General features: G+C 43.7%; 1 protein-coding gene across 2 annotated transcripts in view; it reads left to right on the forward strand.

Annotated features, from left to right (window-relative positions):
* The window catches only part of LOC113019097 (wiskott-Aldrich syndrome protein family member 3), a 57,631-nt gene extending 40,647 nt beyond the window's left edge, over nucleotides 1-16,984 (forward strand). The window contains exons 4-11 of one of the 2 annotated variants that reach the window (XM_026162613.1): nucleotides 2,910-3,063; nucleotides 3,152-3,269; nucleotides 8,149-8,217; nucleotides 8,754-8,798; nucleotides 11,611-11,744; nucleotides 12,248-12,550; nucleotides 12,655-13,067; nucleotides 13,393-16,984. In XM_026162613.1, the coding sequence (XP_026018398.1) occupies nucleotides 2,910-3,063; nucleotides 3,152-3,269; nucleotides 8,149-8,217; nucleotides 8,754-8,798; nucleotides 11,611-11,744; nucleotides 12,248-12,550; nucleotides 12,655-13,067; nucleotides 13,393-13,550 (1,394 nt within the window). In that variant the 3' untranslated portion in view covers nucleotides 13,551-16,984. The remainder of the gene's footprint in view (nucleotides 1-2,909; nucleotides 3,064-3,151; nucleotides 3,270-8,148; nucleotides 8,218-8,753; nucleotides 8,799-11,610; nucleotides 11,745-12,247; nucleotides 12,551-12,654; nucleotides 13,068-13,392) is intronic. The other variant, XM_026162614.1, reaches the window with a different exon arrangement.
* Nucleotides 16,985-17,585: the final 601 nt, after the last annotated feature.

Raw genomic sequence — 17,585 nt, forward strand, 5'->3', positions numbered from 1 at the left:
GGAAGCTTAGGGAGGAATGATCAAACAGACAGGAGTGTGCTCTGACTGCACACACACACAGATCAAACGGCCAGTCGCCCTTTGGTGTCTGCAGGCGGATTTTTAAGCTAACCATAGATTTTTCAGTAATAAAATGTGTCCATACAAACACAGACATGCTGCGTCAGTGCACAGAGCTAATGACAGGAGCGTGTGTGACACTGACGTGGTTTAAACTGATCGTATAGGACACTGATCACGCCCTGATCGTCTCTGTGTGTGTGTGTGTGTGTGTGTGTGTGTGTGTGTGTGTGTGTGTGTGTGTGTGTTTAGCCATCTGCTAGATCCTGGATAGCACTGCAGCGGTGATAAATCTCTCACAGGATTGACACACATACGTGTCACGTTCTGACACTTAACACACCGCCCAGCCTCCTGTTGTTGTGCAGCCACAGTTTGCATGCGTGTGTGTGTGTGCGATGCTTGTTAAGCTGATGCAACAAGCTCCAAGTCTAATCTGACCCTGCTGTCCTATTATTTGTGCATGCGTATGTATGCGTTCGAGTTCAAACACCGTTTAAGCTGTATGTTCTGTATCAGTCGATATGCACACGATGTGCGTGTATTTGATCCGTTTATCCGTTTTACTTCTAAAATGATCGTCTATAGGTTGCAGAATCGTAGCAAACAAATACACACATATCCAAACGGTGTCTGTTTACAGAAGCATCTGCTGATAAGTATGTACTCCAGGAATTACTTGACAATGAAGTGTTCTAATTAGACGTCTTTGCCTCGTAGCATTTCATCCCCTGCCTCTCTCAGCAGTTTCCTACATTTACCACGCCGCTTTTCAACGACCGATAAACCCATAAATCTCAACAAGGTCAGAGCTGCGTGTGTAAAGTTACCATTGAGGGTCAATAGCTGCTCTGAGTGTGTTATGGCTCCTGCTTGAGCAGCATGTGCCGTTTTATTTGTCGACGGAAAGGTCGAAACGATGAGGTTAAAGTGAAGTGCAACAGTTTGTATACTGACGGGGTTTTGGCGGCACCCTGCTGGGCTGGTGGGCGGGTGGACACCCAAGTTTGTGATTGCGGTAACTTAAGAACGAGACGACAATCAGAGGTCAACTGCTAGGATTTTCACATTTATACTACATGTGCATCTACCAAGAGGCTGATGGCTAGTATTATTATTAATATTAGTATTATTATTTTCTTTGATTAGTTGCTAACCCCTTATTTCCTGCGTATGTTTTAAGGCAAGAGAAACAAAATACAGATTCTTCATCCATCCATTCTCTTCCACTTATCAGAGTTATAAATTAGTCAAACAAATACAGGAAATTCGTCCAAATTCGGTGTGAATGGCCAGAGTTGTCCCAGCAGCCTGCTGATGTGTTTTGGAAAAAATTTGCGGACTTTGAAATTTTCTTTTTATAAATTCTACGGCTTTTCCTGCTGACAAAGACCTCCCCCACAGCCATTTAGTTAAGTAATTGAAGATAAATTATGTGAATTTCAGGAGCGGGACCACGCCTCCAAACACGCCTCTTCCGGGTCTTGTCCATATATGACCCCCCCAGTTCTACAAGCTGTTTGTTCTCATTTTCGTGCCCCACCCTAGTTCCCCCTTTTTTCAGTTCTTTCACTTCTTCACTTCTCATTAGTACATGAGCCCAGGAGCCGACACCAGTCCCAAACCTAAAATGAGGACATGGGCAAAGTTCCTGTTTTTTTACTATTAAAGAAAATCTTTCTGTAATTTTACACATTTGTCATGTAGAAAAACTGAGACGTGTTGTTGAAATTTGTCTTATCTTGTATTAAGACATCTCAGGGTTTAAATGTGTTGTTAAACTTCTTTACACTGACAAAAAGGGGGATTTCGCTATCATATCATATTTAATACCCCCAGTTTCTCAGACTTGAACATCATCATTGTGATTTTTTTTTTACATAAATAAATTGCACAAAACATTTTAAGCAATAAACTGAAAAATAAAATACTGAATGTAGCAAATACGATACAAACTAAAACTCGTGTATGCAAATTAATATTTAATTAATTTTTTTATTTTATTGTCATTTTCAAAAATTTGAATTTTCTAGCAGTTGTTTCATGATTCAGGTTTTAAAGGTTTAAAATATGAAACACAAATCTCACGTGTCCGGTGTTTAAAGGACTCCTGGAATAAGCAGAGCCCCCTGGTGGCTGGTAGAAAAACATATTGGCCAATCAGAAGCTGCACACGCATTGAGAACGGCAGATGTTTGCATATTTATAGAGTCTAGACTTCATAAAAAAGCAGATCATCTTTATTTAATGAAGAACTCCAGCAGACGCACGCTGTCATTCAGCCCAGAGCATGTGACGTGTGATGTAATGGTGTAGTGGGTATGATAAATGGGAAGTGATTTAGATGCATTTTATCTGTGAGCAGTGACACAAGATTGATTAACTCCACTGTAGGAAGCTAAAAAAAAAAGAGGAAAATTATTATTTTCTGATGATTATCTGTTTTTATTTTTCACTCGGATTGTCCGTAATTGTCCTTAAACTAGATTTTAAAAAGTTTATTTTCCAGGTTGATGTTTTCTTTGGTCACTCCATCAGACTGAAGCTTGAATTAATTGGCATTAAAAATCTGCTAAACTTGTGCTAATTTTTTCTAAGAGCCCTAACAAGAGATTAGGCTCTTTTTCTCTTAATGCCACAAATCCTGGCTTTGATTCATGCGTTAAAAAAAAATCGAGGGTAGAGGAGAGTGATGCATATGAAGGAATTAGTGGCTGAAACTGGCTGTTTTGGGGGATTATGATGTCAAACACCAGTGTTTGTGACTCTGCCGGCTTAATCGCCGTGTTGTTGTTTTTCATTCTGTTTGCTTATCATAATTTAATGCTGTCCTCCTTCTCTGTTTCCAGTTTCTCTGCAGGACATCAACATGAGAAAGGCCTTTAAGAGCAGTACCATTCAGGACCAGCAGGTGGTGTCGAGGACCTCTGTGCCCAACCCTGTGGTGGAGATGTACCACCGCTGCGACAAACCTCCACCACTTAATATTCTCACCCCCTATAGGTCAGTCTTTTAGCCTCTCTGCCAGTATTGATAATTTACCAAGCTCCGCTGTTTTTTTTTTCTTAGTTTCACTTCCTCCTCCTCGCAGGGATGACAAGAAGGACGCCCTGAAGTTTTACACCGACCCCTCCTACTTCTTCAACCTGTGGAAGGAAAAGATGCTGCAGGCCACTGAGGACAAGCGCAAAGAGAAGAGACGGCAGAAGGTACGATGTGTGCGCCGAACGAGTGTTTGTGAGCGTGCGCTGTATGTTTGGGTGTACGTCACCGTGGTCTGGAAACGGTTAAAGAAATTCATCTTCTGCTTTATTTTGCGAATTTTTATTTTCCTGCCCGGTGGTGCCATCTATGCTGTTATTTCAGTTTCATTTCTCTCTGACTGTACTCTCCATTTAGCTTTGCTTGGTTGTTTAATCGGCTATCGATGCAGCAGCAGCTGAGCAGGCCGGTTATCCAGAGACAACAACGTGATCGAGGGAGAACTTATACGAACGTTGTATTTGGCTGTAGTTACATACAGTGTAAAACTCTTGAGACACCACTCATTGCTTTATATTTTTCTTCCAAGCAGCCAGACCTTTAAGTGCTCTTGAGTAATAGTTCTCCAGGCTTTCTGAAGGTCTTTCAGAGTTCTTCTTTGGACATTGTCTGCTTTTTCACTCATTTTCAGTCCAGTCGTGGAACCTGACCATTTTTAGAGGATTTTGTTTGTTAGACCAGCGGTCTCCAACCTTTTTTGCGCCACGGACCGGTTTATGCCCGACAATATTTTCACGGACCGGCCTTTAAGGTGTCGCGGATAAATACAACAAAATAAAACTAGTACCGGTACCGAAAAAAATAAGATTTATTCATAACACACGTGAAAAGACCCAGGAAAACCTAGTTAACGGTACAAACGATAACAAAATAACACTGAAAACCGATAAAAACCCTGAAAACCATACATTTCACACCTGAGCCTCAACTCTCGCGGCCCGGTACCAAACGACTCACGGACCGGTACCGGTCCGAGGCCCAGGGGTTGGGGACCGCTGTGCTAGACCACTGAACCCTGACCTATGAATCATTCAAGAACAGAAAAGGCACCTAACTCAAAAAGTGTTTTAGCATTAATCAGCAAGACCGTGGCTAATAGCTGTTTCACCTCGTCCTCTCATATTGTGTGCAGTGTGTCCCTTAAAAAGTTTGAGGAAACTTGACAAGTGGAAAGAAGAAGAAGAAGTGGCGAGTCTAAAAATATATATCTATAGCAGATGAACCGCATCTGAAGCTGTGTCCCAAAACCTAGGCCACGTCCTTCGGAGGACCCGGCCTTCGCGGTCTACGTGGGCCGGGTCCTTTGAAGACCGAGAAGGCTGGAAGTGCGAGGCTGTGAAATGGGACGGTCCAGCCTTCAAATCTGCGTCACCGCTGTCTCGGTGGAGTCCAGTAAACTCAGCTCTCTGCTCCTTGCTATCTAAAATATAACAGGACACGACCGTCTCACACTTCTGTTTAATCAGTTTTCTGTTTGATGTTTATTCAGCTGTGTGAAAACCACCCGAGGGATTAATCAACTTTTATTTAATTTAATCTAATAATTTTAATCTCAACCAAAACGATTTACTCCCCAACAAGTAAAACACTGAAAAAGCTAAACAATAACGTTTTTAAGTTATCTGAGTGACTTATATATCATGTTTAACCTGAGTAGTGAAAGACGGCGGGGGTCTGAAAGCGATGAAGCCGGGAGTCCGCTGTTCTCACCGGCTCGAGTGACATTGAACCCCCAGCTAGCTATCGAGCTGGTGGGTAACGGACGTCTCCGAAAACATCGGAGCGCTTTTGCAAATATGCGATGTCTTGATAAACCGAGCAGATATTTGAAGTTTACACAGCTACTTTCTTGCCTAAAATATGTTAAAAGTTTATTTTGTGACCCAGAAAGATTAATAACAGTAATATTAAAAACTTAGTAGCGGCCGCCATTGTTTGGAAACTGGAATTGGCTGGGCCGCGCTATGAATTCTGGGATATGGTGGGCCACGAAGGACACACCCGGCCCATTCTTCAAATCTGGGGAAAAGGAGGACGTATTTGTCGGCCGGATTCGGAGGAGTCTACGAATTTGGACAGTCTTCATCGTGTCGCTGTGACGTAATCGGTCTACAAATGTGGCCTCAGGAGGAGGCCACATTTGTAGCCTCCTCCGTAGGCGTTTCTGCTTGAAAGTCATGTCTTTTAGAGCCAGGGAAAAAATCCAGCGAAGACCTGACACGGCCCTGAGAGATACAGTGGGGCAAAAAAGTATTTAGTCAGCCACCGATTGTGCAAGTTCCCCCACCTAAAATGATGACAGAGGTCAGTAATTTGCACCAGAGGTACACTTCAGCTGTGAGAGACAGAATGTGAAAAAAAAATCCATGAATTCACATGGTAGGATTTGTAAAGAATGTATTCGTAAATTAGGGTGGAAAATAAGTATTTGGTCAATAACAAAAATACAACTCAATACTTTGTAACATAACCTTTATTGGCAATAACAGAGGTCAAACGTTTACTATAGGTCTTTACCAGGTTTGCACACACAGTAGCTGGTATTTTGGCCCATTCCTCCATGCAGATCTTCTCGAGAGCAGTGATGTTTTGGGGCTGTCGCCGAGCAACACGGACTTTCAACTCCCGCCACAGATTTTCTATGGGGTTGAGGTCTGGAGACTGGCTAGGCCACTCCAGGACTTTCAAATGCTTCTTACGGAGCCACTCCTTTGTTGCCCGGGCGGTGTGTTTTGGATCATTGTCATGTTGGAAGACCCAGCCTCATTTCATCTTCAAAGTTCTCACTGATGGAAGGAGGTTTTGGCTCAAAATCTCACGATACATGGCCCCATTCATTCTGTCCTTAACACGGATCAGTCGTCCTGTCCCCTTGGCAGAAAAACAGCCCCATAGCATGATGTTTCCACCCCCATGCTTCACAGTAGGTATGGTGTTCTTGGGATGCAACTCAGTATTCTTCTTCCTCCAAACACGACGAGTTGAGTTTATACCAAAAAGTTCTACTTTGGTTTCATCTGACCACATGACATTCTCCCAATCCTCTGCTGTATCATCCATGTGCTCTCTGGCAAACTTCAGACGGGCCTGGACATGCACTGGCTTCAGCAGCGGAACACGTCTGGCACTGCGGGATTTGATTCCCTGCCGTTGTAGTGTGTTACTGATGGTGACCTTTGTTACTGTGGTCCCAGCTCTCTGCAGGTCATTCACCAGGTCCCCCCGTGTGGTTCTGGGATCTTTGCTCACCGTTCTCATGATCATTTTGACCCCACGGGATGAGATCTTGTGTGGAGCCCCAGATCGAGGGAGATTATCAGTGGTCTTGTATGTCTTCCATTTTCTGATGATTGCTCCCACAGTTGATTTTTTCACACCAAGCTGCTTGCCTATTGTAGATTCACTCTTCCCAGTCTGGTGCAGGTCTACAATACTTTTCCTGGTGTCCTTCGAAAGCTCTTTGGTCTTGGCCATGGCGGAGTTTGGAGTCTGACTGTTTGAGGCTGTGGACAGGTGTCTTTTATACAGATGTTGAGTTCAAACAGGTGCCATTCATACAGGTAACGAGTGGGGGACAGAAAAGCTTCTTACAGAAGACATTACAGGTCTGTGAGAGCCAGAGATTTTCCATGTTTGAGGTGACCAAATACTTATTTTCCACCCTAATTTACGGATAAATTCTTTACAAATCCTACCATGTGGATTCATGGATTTTTTTTTCACATTCTGTCTCTCACAGTTGAAGTGTACCTCTGGTGCAAATTACTGACCTCTGTCATCATTTTAAGTGGGGGAACTTGCACAATCGGTGGCTGACTAAATACTTTTTTGCCCCACTGTACATCTGGGCCTTCAACTCATATACTGTTCACTGAAGCCTCATCAGAAATGGTCTCAGTGGAAGGGTGGCTGTGTGTGGGCTGAGGTATGCCAGATTACACAAGAACTGGACCCAAAATCAGTGACAACAGATCTGATGGAGTGATGAATCTGAATTTGAAAGTTTTGATTCAAATCCTGGAGGCTCTGTCGTGGTTTAGAGCTGCAGTGTTGTTGGAGATCTTGTCAAAATCGATGGAATTATGAATGCAAAAAAGTACCATAAGGTCCAATACCATCCAGCAAACATCTGATTGGATAGAAAAACACACAGTGGAACAATATCAGTTATGGATTGGCCTCCCCAGGGCCCGGACATCAATTTTATTAAAGCAGTTTGGGATCATCTAAATTCAGAAACATCCAAAGACGAGCTTTAAATGTCCTTGAAGAAGCCCGCAGAACTATTCCCGAAGACTGCTTAAAGAAATTGCAAGAACGCTTCCATAAGAGAGTTCTGACTGTGCTGAAGAATAAGAATATTTGCCATTTTCCTACAAAAATGTAAAGAAACCAGAGGTGACTCAAGTCTTTAGCACACTACTGTACGCTCACTTCCTGCTGGATTTAACTGAACTGTGTCCTGCTGTTTTAAAGTAGTGCATTCAGTTTGCAGGTCTGTGCGCTGGTCTACGTGAACACCAATAACCTGGAACACTGAAAGGAGCTCCAGCACACCACCATTGCTCTCGTTTATTAATCCATTCAAACTAATAGGAACTGAGCTACGAGTATTTCAGAGCTGAGCTTCGGTGGTGTTCCCCTTCACACTTCCTTTGGCGCCCTCTTCCTTTGTTGGTGATTGTAACCGCTCAACAGCTGCTGCTGCATGTGTTTGCTGCAGTTCGGTCAATATTTCTGTTGAATTTAATGCTGCTCACATTTTTCTGTTCCCTCCCTTCGACCTGGAAACCATGCAGAACCTTCCCCCCCCCTTCCCACCTCCGAAACAACGCAGCTTCAGCTGTTACTCAACAGGTCTGAGAGCCCGAGCGAGCTGCAGGAGGATGGCTTCTCCACCTCTATCCTTTCCTCCCACAGCTCCTCCTCCTTCGTTTCTCTCTATCTTTAGTTTCCTGGCCTTTGAAGACACCCCCCACCCCCTCCTCCTCCGCCTCCTCTGCTCAGTCTAACGCACCAGCTTGTCTTTCTCCCATGTTTCCATAGGGCTGTCCGGCCCACCCTGACAGGCCCCACTCCAGACAGGCCCAACCCAGGAGCCCCCTGTCCATCTCTGTAAGACAACCCCGACCCCTAACCTAACCTGCCCCCGTTCTGCCCCCCCCACTTCCCCTCCCTCCACTTCCTCCCCACACATCCCACTAGCACACATTACAGACTCACCTATCAAAGCAGACATGTCCTAACACCATTGAGACACGCTGATACACATGAAAGTACTAAGTAAATGCCAGCACACACACACACACACACTCCCTCCTGTTTGTCTGTGTGTGTGTTTAATGTCACCTCAGCTTAACACCTCACCGTCTTGCTAACCCTCCGTGTTTGGTTTGGTTGCTGTCCTGTGCTCCCACAAGTTTTGGCTCTGTCATCTGTACCGGTGTTTTTGGTGTTGTCGAATAGTGACTGGGTGGTGCTTACACTGTGTGTGTGTGTGTGTGTGTGTTGGGGGCTGGGTCAGTGTGAATTTACCCCGTGGTGAAGGAGCTGGTGATGGGGTTGAGCTTTTTTATATTTCCCTTTACACAGTAAATAAATAAATAGCCAACAGCTGAGTTTCCCTCTGCTCCTCTGTGTGTCACTCGTAGGAGCAGCAGAGGCAGGTTGAAGACCCGAGCAGAGAAGTGAAGAAGGTCAGTAATCACTTACTAAGTTTATTATTAATGGTCATTTAATTAGAGTTATCAACGTTCCTCTGAAACAAGAGTAAAGCAAGCGGTTAAATCCTCTATACAATCATTTAATGAACAGTTTTTAACAGAGTATAAAGCAGATCATAGTTTTGACAGGTGAAGTGAACAACACTGATTATCTCTCCATCGTTGCAGCTCTTAGTGGGCGGGATATATTAGAGAGAAGATGAACAGTTTATCCTCAAAGTTGATGAGTAAGAAGTAGGGCTGAACGATTATGGAAAATAATCTAATTGCGATTTTTTGCCCCAATATTGCGATTGCGATGCGATATGCGATTATTTTTTAAGGTCTTTGTCTTCTGTATTATTAAACAAAGACAAGCAATACATCATATAGCATGGCCAATACTATATTACATTAATTTTAAACTGTTCTTTCCTGGAAGACAGACCTCTGTTATGATGACATGAGGTGATGCATGAATTGATGACTGACATTTTTATTTAACTTCTTCAATCACAACAGTATATTTGAACATACACAATAGTTTATTTTTAGCTTACAAACATCTGAGCATAAAGTGCTGACAAGGAACCCTGGTGTAAACATTAAAATGAAAGTCAGTACAATGTGCAGATTGCAGAAATATACATAAAAAAAATCAGTGGCTTTACCACACTCAGTTTTTCGACATCTGTGAACTACTAGACAGTCATTCAATTAAAAAATAATATTAAATAAATAAAACTAATAAATAAAAAATACACACATCTTACTGATCTCTGCAGTCAGTAACATTACACATAAAGTGCAAACATAATAGCAATTGTATAAACACACACACAAACACGCCTTTAAAATTTAAAGGCGTGAAATTGGACGGTCTAGTTCTGATTAGCGTCACCGCTGTCTCGGTGGAGTTTAATAAACTCGGCCGTCTGCTTCTTGCTATCTAAAATATAACCAGACACTGGTGTAAATTCTCGACTGTCTCATACTTCTGTTTAATAAGTTTTCTGTTTGACGTTTAGTCAGCTGTGTGAAAACCAAGGAGGAACCCACCCGGGGGATTAATAAAGTTTTATTTTATCTAATCTAATAACTTTAATCTCAGCCAAACCGATTTACTCACGAACAAACAAAACACTGAAAAAAGCCCAACAATAACATTTTTAGGTTGTCTAAGTGACTTATATATTACGTTTAACCCGAGCAGCGAAACTCCGCGGTGATCTGAAAATGATGTGCCGGGAGTTGTGCCGTTCTCGGCCGCATCAGTAACCCTCGAGCTCCCGGCTAGCTGTCAAGCTGGTGGGTAGCAGACGCCTCCGAAAACGTCGAAGCACTTTTGCAAATATGGGATATCTTGATAAACCGAGCAGATATTTGATGTTTACACAACTACTTTCTCGCCTGAAAATATGTTAAAAGTTTATTTTGTGACCCAGAAAGATTAGTATGAGTAATTTTAAAACTTAGTAGCGGCCGCCATTGCTGGAAACTGGAGTTTGGCTGGGCCGCGCTATGAATTCTGGGATATGGTAGTAATTTGGACAGCCTTCGGCACGTCGCTGTGACGTAATCGGTCTACAAATGCGGCCTCAGGAGGATGCAGCCCATGAATTTGGACATGTCCAGAGTATAATCGCAGCCTTTGCGGTTAGAAAATTGCACTTGATCATGTCGCGATATTATCGCAAATGCGATATATCGTTCAGCCCTAGTAAGAAGCAGGAAAAATGGGCAAGCATAAGGACTAGAGTGAGTTTACCAAAGGCCAAGTTGTGACGGCGAGACAACCGGATCAGAGCATCTCCAAACCGCAGATGCTGTGGGTTGTTCCTGGCCTGCAGTGGTCAGTGACAGGGTCATGAACGTCCAAGGCTCACTGATGATTGGGGAGCTAAGGCTGGCCCGTGTGGTCCGATCCAACAGACGAGTTACTGTAGCTCAAACTGCTGAAAAACGTTAATGCTGCTTCTGATAGGAAGCTGTCAGAATACACGGTGTTATCAGTTTGTAGATCAAAGGGGTCAAGTTAGCAGTCACGCTTAATCTGTTTGTAATAATCAGCTGGTTTGGAGGCAGGTTTTCTATGTGCTTTTTTTGGAACTGAGTAAACACTTGCACATTTCAAAGCACGTTACTGTCCTTAAACATCAGTCTTTTCTTACATATCTCCTCCTCCTTAGACCCCAAATGACTCCGGGCTCCCCGACGTTTGTGGGAATATTGTGTTTCTTTCAGTTTAGCTTTGATTTCCATCGTTGACACCCATGAAAAATCGCTTTAATTCAAACTTACTGGCTTACTAAGAGTAATCTGACCTTCCTCCTTCATTTACACTGATTCTGCACTTTAGCAGATGTATTATCTGAGCTGGTCTTATACAGTCATCCTAACTGCATCAGTAACATCAAGAACTGATGAAGAAGAAAATAAATCACAAAGCTGCTTAGAGCCAAAGAAAAGTGAATTTGCTGGTAAAATACTTAATAAAAGTGGAATAAAAAGAGCAGAGACCACATTGTTAGTGTGGAGAGCTCTTAATCATTTTAAAAGGCATCTCTAGTAAATGCTGCTACTGGAGTAGAGGCAGTAAAAATCTATTTTCTATTAGTAGGGTGCAATACAGGTACAGCTGTTCTAATGCTCCGCTCTAAAGGTAGTGACTGTGAAAGGATTGCAGGAGAAAGATGTAATACAGCAGCTTAATCTTTCTAAACTCCATTACTATAATTATATACATATATAATTTTACCTGTAACTGCAGTGTAACGTGTCTGTTTCTCCCGGTTTAACCTTGAAGGTGCGTAAAGCTCGTAACCGACGCCAGGAGTGGAACGTCCTGGCCTACGACAAAGAGTTCAGACCAGACGCCAGGCTCGCCCCCTCCCCTTACCACGGCATGTCCTCTGAAGGCTCACTGTCCCCAGATAGCAGGTAAACACACATGTACACACACACATACATTAGCTACAAGTGAGGTTTGTCTCTGAGGTCCTGTTTCCTGTCCTAGTTTATGTGTACAGTCAGTGTTTGAGGATGGGCATTGGATGAGTGTTTCTCTCATCCTTTAAAGCCTATAAATACTATTCATATACTATAAATAGTACACAGTAAGCTGGCGTTGTTACACAGCCACTATAAGTGTCACATAATTTAAGCACATACCTGCTTAATACAGAGATTTAAGAAGTGCCAGCTTACTGTGTCGTTTACAGCTCTGTGCTGCCCTCTTCTGGCAAATGTAGTGCAGAGCACCTGGATTGCGTCACAGCAGGTTGGAGGAAACGATGAGGTTGACTTTCATTAGGGACTGAAGTCACTGCTGTGGCAGAGCAGGAAATAATACAAGGAATAGAAAATCTAACATTTCTGTTATTATCATGATTCACTGCTCCTTCCTACCTGCCCTCTAATTTTCAATTACAACTCTCCAACAGATCAATGGCGTCCGACTCCTACCCAGCCAGCCCCAACCACCCCTCCACCCAGGCCTCCAGCACTGCCCACCCCGCCGACCACCACACCAGGGATCACCTCAGTGCCGCGGCCCAGACGCAGTCACTGGATCGGGGCCTGAGGCCGGCCAACCAGCCCCCGGGAGCGGGCGGTGCTGCGGCAACAGGTCGGCACGTGGCCTCCCTGGGCCGAACCCCCTCGGGACACGGCGTCCAGGCCGGAGGAGATCCGACAGTCAACGGGCCGAGGCAGCAGTCTGTTAAGGACTACCGCGCCGCACACGGGTTTGTTTTCTGCGTGTTATTGCTTGATCTGTTTTACGGCTTTGTTTGCGTTTAGTTTGTTTCTACTCATTAAAAATCTTTAATTTACTTCTTTCCATCACCAGAGGGCAGCCCTCCACCATCCCCGAGTACTACATCCCGCCGGCCCCCCCCCCCCCCCCACTAACCATCCCTTCTGCCCAGACCGCCTTCGACTCCACCAACGCCCCGCCCTCCGCCACCTCCGCTGTCCCCCCGACCTCTTCCGCCCTCTCCCGTCCCTACTCACCCTCTCCTCCTCCTCCCCCAGCCAACTACGTGCCCTCCCCCTCCCACCCGCCTTCAGGCGCACCCCCGGCCGCCCCTCCTCCTCCTCCTCCGGGAGCCCCCTTGGGCCACCAGGCCCACCCGTCACCCCCGCACGCCGCTATCGGTCAGTCAGCTGTGGACGCGGCACCCTCGACGAGGAAGTCCACCATGCTGGGGATGATCCCCATGAGCGACGCCCGCTCCGACCTGTTGGCGGCCATACGTAGAGGTGAGTGCGTCTGTATGAGGAAGGGACGCACAGGGTCTTTATTATTAGCCCCCACATAGAGCAGGGAAGTTAACACAGCTACGTTTCATTTTGGTTGCTTACAAACAAATTTATTTCATAAAAACTACCAGGATGGATGAGTTTGAATAACTGAAAAATGCCTTTGCATCCAAAATAGTTTGATTTTGGTGGAACAAACACATAAAGAAATTTTAAATGTTTTAAAGATTTTACACTATAAAAAAAACCCCCAAGAATTTACTTAAATTTCTTAATAGAAATTATCTTTTTTTTGTTAACTCCGCCCTTCCTCTGCCCCCTCCAGGTATCCAGCTGAGGAAGGTGCAGGAGCAGAGGGAGCAGGAGGCAAAGAGGGAGCCCGTTGGTAACGACGTGGCCACGATCCTGTCGCGTCGTATCGCAGTGGAGTACAGCGAGTCCGACGACGACTCCGAGCTCGACGAGAACGAATGGTCCGACTAAAAGAAGAAAAAACAATAGAGAGATGAAGCGGGGAGAGTTAAAGGGGGAGAAATGTGACGCTAAGTTGAAACTTAAGGGGTTTGGTTAGTTTTAATGTTCATCATCAACTAAAAAAGTCTGATTAAAAAAGAATATCAGTCATACATTTCTCACACACCTGTTTGTGAACTTAAACCAGAGAGGTTTTTGTGTCCAGCCACCCAGGGCGTATGGCACAGTAACCACACACACTGTTTCAGCCCCACATCTGCTTATTTTTAACCTTTAACAACACTCAGTACTCAGCAGCTCCCCCTCCCCTACACGCTCTATTAGCAATATTACAGGCTCTGTGTGCAGGTGGGCCCCTAGTGAGTATGGGGGCGACGTGTTTACAAAACACAAGGTATATAGCACAAGACAAACTAATTATAGTGCAATCTTAACTCCTCTACCAAATGTTGAGAAAGGATTTATGGAAACGAGTAAGGATAATCAGGGAAAATAAAGAAAAATAGCTTATTAGCAGATAACTCGCTAGCTTTCTGGGTCATGCCTGTTTATGAAACACGCACACCTTCCTTTGGAGACACTGACCTTTTGAGAGTTTGGCTCATCTGAACCAGCGTGAGACAGCAGGAGCAGCATTATCTCTGTGTAGTGAGCTGTCATGCATGCTAACAGAATGTGGCTAATGTAGCTGTAGCTAACGGGAGATAAAAGTGCTCTGCGGAGGGACGTACAGCTGGAGACGCTTGTCTGGAGAGCACCGTTAGTTTATGATTCAGTCACATTGACACATGCACTCAACAACCCTGCTTTTATATTGGAATATAACTAGTATGCAACCAGCTGAGCTGAGTCTCCTATTGCAAAGAGACGCGTTATAGACGAGTTGTGCTCTCTGGTGTTTAGAAATTAGAGGACAGTGATTTGCAAACCTTTGCCAGTCAGTCTGAGAGTCAAGTGTTCGAGTCAGTCTGCATTTGTTTGGAGACCGATTGCCTCCCACCAGGCAACCTGTGCAGTCGAGGTGAAAGCCCAGAAGGTTGGCGGTGCAGCATTTTGAAGCTCTGGACGACCAGTTAGTTGCTGTATCTACTTGAAGTCTGTTGGTGATTGCAAAAAAAATCCAATGCAATTACCAGGTAACCACCTTTTTTTTCTTCTGAGGTTTTTACTCCAGTGTGACTGAGCCACTAGCGTACTAAGGAAAAACTAATGGGGTTGGATTAAGTTACAAAGGATGTATGAAATTACATTTTTAAGAAAGCATTTCAAAGCTACACAGCCATAAACAAGTGCTAGTTAGCTGTTGGACGTACATGCTGTACGCTCTGAGTTTTGGGCCTACCGTTAGTTAGTGAGGCCTTCCTGACTGTTACAATGATACAGGGAGAACGTGCAACATCGACACGTAAAGTCACAGAAGAAGAAAGATTAGGGGGTTTCCCATCGATTAATGTACAACACGAGGTCTCCCCCTGCTGGTTGAAGAAAGACTCCAGCTTTCATGTTGGCTTCACTTTTCAGACCATTAGCTGGGGCCATCTTTTATATACAGATTATGCTGGTGAGATATTTCTACAGTTGGGACATGTAAACAAACCAGTTCCAGTGTTGTTGGGCCACCGATGAGCAGATAATCTTATTCTCAAAGCCAGAAAATATGCATTAACATATTTGAGCCCACTGGAAAATGTTCCTCGACATGATTATACAGCTCTTTTAAAGAGGTCCTATTCATAATATCAAACAAACACACGATCAGCAGCATTCGAAATGCTCAGAGTAATATTTTATGTCACAGGTGTGTTTATGAGCTCACAGTACGCTGGCTTTAGCTTACAGGCAGAAACTACACAGAGAAATGTGGAAGCTGGCTCTCCAGGTACGTTTTGGGTACAAAAGTGATTGGACAGCCAAACTCTCAAAAACAAAAAAAGGGGTTGGGTCAGTGCATTTCCTAAAAACATACCTTCTAACGTTAGAATAGTGTGATGAAACTGTGATAAAAGACTCCACCCACCCAGGATGAAGCTGGTGTGGGAAAACAAGCGCCAGCAGCCTCGTTCGAGTTTCCCTCTCATTGAATAATTGAGCCCCATCTGCCCAGTCTGAACAGTGACTATCATGAAATTAGTTTTTGGTATTTTTTGTATTCGTTCATAAAGTGAAGCCTGACATTTCAGCCAGTGACTGTGTGCTGTGCTCTTGGTCTTATTATAAACGCTTCCACACTTAAACCACAGCTGGAGCAGCTCTCACAAAGCCCAAGGGTCAAAGGTCATGTCCACTCCTTCACTCGACCCTGGGTCAGCACTGCTGTCTGTGGAGGCTTTGTGAACGCAGCCCCTGGACTATAAATACATAAATGTAAGAGGCTCGCGGCAGTAATCTACAGTATATTCTCTCTTCTCTGTTTTCGGTATAGGTTTGGCTAATCCTCGGTATGAGCTGGTTGGACTGTAGTGTTTTTATAATGTGCTTTTTCTTTTTTCAAACGTGCTGCAGTGAGTTGTTCACTTTGATTTATTTTAGGCTTTTCTAACTGTCCAGGCCAGGATGAAGGTACCAGATAAAACAGGTATATCACAGAAGCCACGTAAAGGGTGATCTTTTGTTATTATTGTTACCAGATTGACCTTTAAACATTATCCTGCAAAGACAAATTCTAATATTGGTTTTAGTTTTCTTTTCAGTTAATCGATTTCTTTGTTGTTGTTAATGCTGCAACCTTTAATTGCAAAGCATTGTGGGAAGTGGAGTTCTACTCCTCCGTGTGCTAGCACTGCGGCAGAGATATTAACCCAACAGCGTTTCAGTCGGTTTTTAATTTGTGAGGAAAACGTGCGCTCTGAACAGTTTCTGATATTCAACGGTCCCACCTAACCAAAAAAAGTACAAGTGTACATGTGGAAGATTACATTAAAAGGTTTGCTCTACAACTTTTAGATTTGAAAAGTTAAAGGTGAAAATAGTTTTTTCAGGCTGTTAAGAAGGAAAGTGATTCATGAATCAAGGTGCATAATCGTGGATTCATGGTTAGAATTAAGCTGTATGGTGCAAAAGTCTTGAGTCACCTCATTTTTTTTTAATATTTGCTTCCAGGCAGCGTGGCTTTCTTGTAAATTTTGAGTAACCGTTCTCCAGACTTTGTGAAGGTCTTTCAGAATTTTCTTTGACATTGGCTGCTTTTTCACTCATTTTCAGTTCAGTCCTTGTACCTGAGCAGAGACTTAACACTGACCTATGACTCATTCAAGGATAACTTTACAGATAATTTTAAATTGTATCTTTAGGTACTTTGTAACTAGCAACCTGTTGCAAAGTTTTAATGGTTTTAATTTTTCTTGCTGAATCTAAGAAAAATTGACAGATAAATAGTATTTTTGTCTAAAAGTCAGAAATAGGAAAAAAATCCAACAAAGACCTGAAACAGACCTGAGAGATGCATCTGAACCTTCAGATGATCCGTCTACTGTTCACTGAAGCCTCATTAGAAATCAGTGGAAGTGGAAGGGTGGCTGTCAGGAAGGCTGAGGTATGTCAGATTACACAAGAACTGGACTGAAAATCAGTGACAACAGGTCTGATGGAGTGATGTAATAAGGTCAGAGTCTGCAGACATCTGTAAAACACGGTGGAGGCTGTGTTACGGTTTGGAGCTGCATCTCAGCCAGTGGTTTTGGAGATCGTGTCAAAATTAATGTGAATTGTGAACACAGAAAAGTACCATTGGTAAATCATTCAATTGGCAGCAACTTAATTTTTAACATGACAATGACCCCAAACACACTGCCAATGCAGTAAAATCATAACTGGATAGAAAAACACACTCAATGAAACGCTATCAGTCATGAATTGGCCTTCTCAGAGCTCAGATCTCAATATTGTTGAATTTGTGTGGGATCATCTAAAGACAGCCAACATCCAAAGAGAGCTTTGAATGTCCCTAAAGAAGCCTGGAGAACGACTCCTACTTAAAGAAATTACAAGAAATATTGTCTAAGAGTTCAGGCTGTGCTGAAGAATAAAGGTTGTCACACCAAATAT

This window comes from Astatotilapia calliptera, chromosome 3 (genome assembly GCF_900246225.1).
Source record: "Astatotilapia calliptera chromosome 3, fAstCal1.2, whole genome shotgun sequence".
NCBI lineage: Eukaryota > Metazoa > Chordata > Actinopteri > Cichliformes > Cichlidae > Astatotilapia > Astatotilapia calliptera.